This window comes from Austrofundulus limnaeus, unplaced genomic scaffold (genome assembly GCF_001266775.1).
Source record: "Austrofundulus limnaeus strain Quisiro unplaced genomic scaffold, Austrofundulus_limnaeus-1.0 Scaffold860, whole genome shotgun sequence".
Lineage (NCBI taxonomy): Eukaryota > Metazoa > Chordata > Actinopteri > Cyprinodontiformes > Rivulidae > Austrofundulus > Austrofundulus limnaeus.
This window is the reverse complement of record NW_013953262.1, coordinates 53,683-57,727: the sequence shown is the minus strand read 5'-3', so window position 1 is coordinate 57,727 and position 4,045 is coordinate 53,683. Positions and strand designations below refer to the sequence as shown.

The following is a 4,045-nucleotide window of genomic DNA, read 5'->3' as shown; positions in this document are numbered from 1 at the left end:
CACACACACACACACACACACACACACACACACACACACACACACACACACACACTGCCATACTACTACATGTCAAAAAGAGAAGTTTGACCCTGATGGCTCTGCCAGACTGAAAACAGGTGTTCTGAAGAATCTCAAGTCCTGGATCAGGACTGAGACTGACCTAAGAGGCAGGGACCACAAGGGGAAGTTCTGTCCTCACCATTAATTCCAAAACCATCTCAGCATTATTCCTAGAACCATCTAAACATTAATCCCAGAACTATCTAACCATTAATCCTAAAACTATCTAACCATTAAACTCAGTACTATATATCTATTAATCCAAGAACCATCTAACCATTAATCCCAGAACTGTCTAAACCATTAATCCCAGGACCATCTATCCAATAATCCCAGAACTATCTAACCATTAATCCCAGAACTATCTAACCATTAATCCCAGAACTATCTAACCATTAATCCCAGAACTATCTAACCATTAATCCCAGGACCATCTGTCCAATAATCCCAGAACTATCTAACCATTAAACTCAGTACTATATATCTATTAGTCCAAGAACCATCTAACCATTATTCCCAGAACTGTCTAAACCATTAATCCCAGGACCATCTATCCATTAATCCCAGAACTATCTAACCATTAATCCCAGAACTATCTAACCATTAATCCCAAAACTACCTGTCCTACAGGTAGTGCTTTATAGTAACCAGGAAACAGCAGCATAATTCTACTATCTGACTGATTGTTTATCAGCCTGAGTTTTGGAGGGAAAGACTCTGAAAGTCTTGAATCCATGTTGTTTCCAGTGGCTCTGGTTCAACTCGAGGACAGCTGTGTGGTCCAACATCCTGGTTCCATTACAGGAACAGGGATTGAGTCCAGGCCCGGGACATCCCCGCTCCAGCAGTGAGGAAACAGAAGGCTCAGATTGTCCGGGGAATTACCGTTTGGTTAATTCAGAACACTCAATGAGGGGTCAGACTAGACCCTGGTGTTATGCATTTTCCCAGAAAACCTCTGCTCATGTAAACTGTTGGATCTTTATTTTCATTGAACACTGAAGAATAATTCAGATGTTTATGTAAAATATGAGAACTAACTGAGGGAATCCTTTTGAACTGGTCTCTCTGTTCAGGTTGGGGTCTGTGTGCAGCCAAAGCCCAGTACCCCATCGCAGACATGGTGAAGATGCTGAGAGAGCAGGGGAAGACCGTCAGGTTCGTTCATGTCTTCCTGTTTAACAAACAAGACCCAGATCTTTATTCAGATATGGAGATTGTTCAAGTTTAGCTTGTTTGTTTGAAGTTGTTTTTTAATAAGGGGAGGATATTATACCATGTTTTCTTCTTTCTGAACACTTTTCATTCAGTAATTGATATACCTTTCTCAATGTTTCTTTGTTGTTCTAATGATGAAATATATAAATAAGTGAAAAATGAAATGAAAATAAACCAGTTTTTTTTTTTTTTATCCCAACAGGTTTGGGATCCACCCAGTGGCCGGTCGGATGCCCGGACAGCTGAACGTTCTACTGGCTGAAGCCGGTGTTCCATATGACGTGGTCCTGGAGATGGACGAGATCAATGAAGACTTTCCAGGTGAACTACGTAAAAAATAAGAAATTATATTTTCTGGTAAAACATAGTAAGAATGCCAAGAGCTGAAAGAATGCTGTAAGACTTCTTAAAGGCTACCTAAAGACTGCCAAATGACTGCTTAAAGACTGCCTAAAGACTGCCAAATGACTGCTTAAAGACTGCCAAATGACTGCTTAAAGACTGCCTAAAGACTTCTTAAAGACTACCCAGACTGCTGAAAGGCTGCTGAATGACTGCTTAAAGACTGCCTAAAGACTACCCAAAGACTGCTGAAAGACTACCTAAAGACTTCTTAAAGACTACCCAAAGACTGCTGAAAGACTACCTAAAGACTTATTAAAGACTACCCAAACACTGCTGAAAGACTTATTAAAGACTACCCAAAGACTGCTGAAAGACTACCTAAAGACTTATTAAAGACTACCCAAAGACTGCTTAAAGACTACCCAAAGACTGCTGAAAGGCTGCTGAATGACTGCTTAGACAGCTTAAAGACTAGATAGACTGCCAAATCACTGCCAAATGACTGCTTAAAGACTATCTAAAGACTGTCTAAAGATGGCCTGAAGACTACCCAAAGACTGTTGAATGACTGCTGAAAGACTACCTAAAGACTGCTTAATGACTACTGAAAGACTGCTGAATGACTACTGAAAGACTGCTGAATGACTTCTGAAAGATGGCTGAATGACTACTTAAAGATTACCTAAAGACTACTTAATGACTACTGAAAGACTGCTGAATGACTTCTGAAAGACTGCTGAATGACTACTGTAAGACTGCTGAATGACTACTGAAAGATTGCTGAATGACTACTTAAAGATTACCTAAAGACTACTTAATGACTACCTAAAGACTGCTTAAAGACTACCTAAAGGCTGCTGTAAGACTACCTAAAGACTTCTTAAAGACTACCCAGATTGCTGAAAGACTACCTAAAGACTTCTTAAAGACTACCCAAAGACTTCTTAAAGACTACCCAAAGACTGCTGAAAGGCTGCTGAATGACTGCTTAGACAGCTTAAAGACTAGATAGACTGCCAAATCACTGCCGAATGACTGCTTAAAGACTACCTAAAGACTGCTTAATGACTTCTTAAAGATTACCTAAAGACTGTCTAAAGATGGCCTGAAGACTACCCAAAGACTGTTGAATGACTGCTGAAAGACTACCTAAAGACTTCTGTAAGACTACCTAAAGACTGCTGTAAGACTACCTAAAGACTGCTTGACTGTTTAAAGACTGCCTGTTTAAAGACTGCCTAATGATTGCTGAAATTTGCTGAATCTGGCACTGAGCTGGTTAAAATAAAAGGCTAAAAACCAAAGTAGCAGAATTTTAGCTAAAAGTAGCTAGTTGGCTTCCTCAAGCTAAGAATAGCAAAATGTTTGCCAATAGCTAAAAGTGGCAAAAGGCTATGTAAAAGTAGCAGAATTGTAGCCAATAGCTAGTAGCCTAGAAAGATAAAAGTAGAGGCAGCAGCTGAAGCAAAGTTCTGAAGTATCTGGATGTTTTTGTTTGAAGCATGTTTGTAAGTAAAAAACAAAGTCATGGCAGCTTTCGGCTGAATGAGCTGAAGGTTTGATACATTAACAGCTAAAACACTCAGACAATGAATCCTGCAGACAGGAGAGTTCTGGTGGTGAGTCCGATGGGTCGGTGCAGAAAGAATGGTCCACAGGAAGCTGCTGTGTCTCTGCAGAGATGTGGACAGTTTTTGGACACTTGTTTTCTTAGCAACCCGTTTGTTGTTGGACACATGGTTCTGTTTATGGGTGCGGTTCTGGGTTTTCTGAGTAACAGTGTAAACCTCGCTGACCCCCCAGAGACGGACCTGACTCTGGTCATCGGAGCCAACGATACGGTCAACTCTGCCGCGCAGGAAGACCCCAACTCCATCATAGCTGGCATGCCGGTCCTGGAAGTCTGGAAGTCCAAACAGGTGGGTCGAGTTTTATTTGCAGCAGCATGGAGGACCAGAACTCCTACTTCTGGACCTCTCCCCCTCATGGCTGATGATGAGGATGTTTCCTGGTGCAGGTCATCGTGATGAAGAGGACTCTGGGTGTGGGATACGCTGCTGTAGATAATCCCATCTTCTACAAACCCAACACAGCCATGCTGCTGGGAGACGCCAAGAAGACCTGCGACGCCCTGCAGGGCAAGATCAGGGAGGCCTATTACTGACCTGTAATAACCTGTAATAACCTGGTAACAACTGGTAATAACCTGTAACCTGGTAATAACTTGGTAACAACTGGTAATAAACTGGTAGCATGGCATTAACCTGTAATAACAGGTAACAACCTGTAATAACCTGGCAACAACTGGTAACAACCTGGTAATAACCTGTAACAACCTGGTAATAACTTGGTAACAACTGGAAATAAACTGGTAGCATGGTATTAACCTGTAATAACCGGTAACAACCTGTAATAACCG

At 41.5% G+C, this 4,045-nt stretch overlaps 1 protein-coding gene across 2 annotated transcripts in view; it reads left to right on the top strand.

Annotated features, from left to right (window-relative positions):
* Positions 1 to 4,033, top strand: part of nnt2 (nicotinamide nucleotide transhydrogenase 2) — a 19,982-nt gene extending 15,949 nt beyond the window's left edge. For both annotated transcript variants that reach the window (XM_014029141.1, XM_014029142.1), the window contains 4 exons: positions 1,140 to 1,221; positions 1,484 to 1,602; positions 3,430 to 3,545; positions 3,644 to 4,033. In XM_014029141.1, coding sequence (XP_013884595.1) covers positions 1,140 to 1,221; positions 1,484 to 1,602; positions 3,430 to 3,545; positions 3,644 to 3,790 — 464 coding nt within the window. In that variant the 3' untranslated portion in view covers positions 3,791 to 4,033. The remainder of the gene's footprint in view (positions 1 to 1,139; positions 1,222 to 1,483; positions 1,603 to 3,429; positions 3,546 to 3,643) is intronic.
* Positions 4,034 to 4,045: the final 12 nt, after the last annotated feature.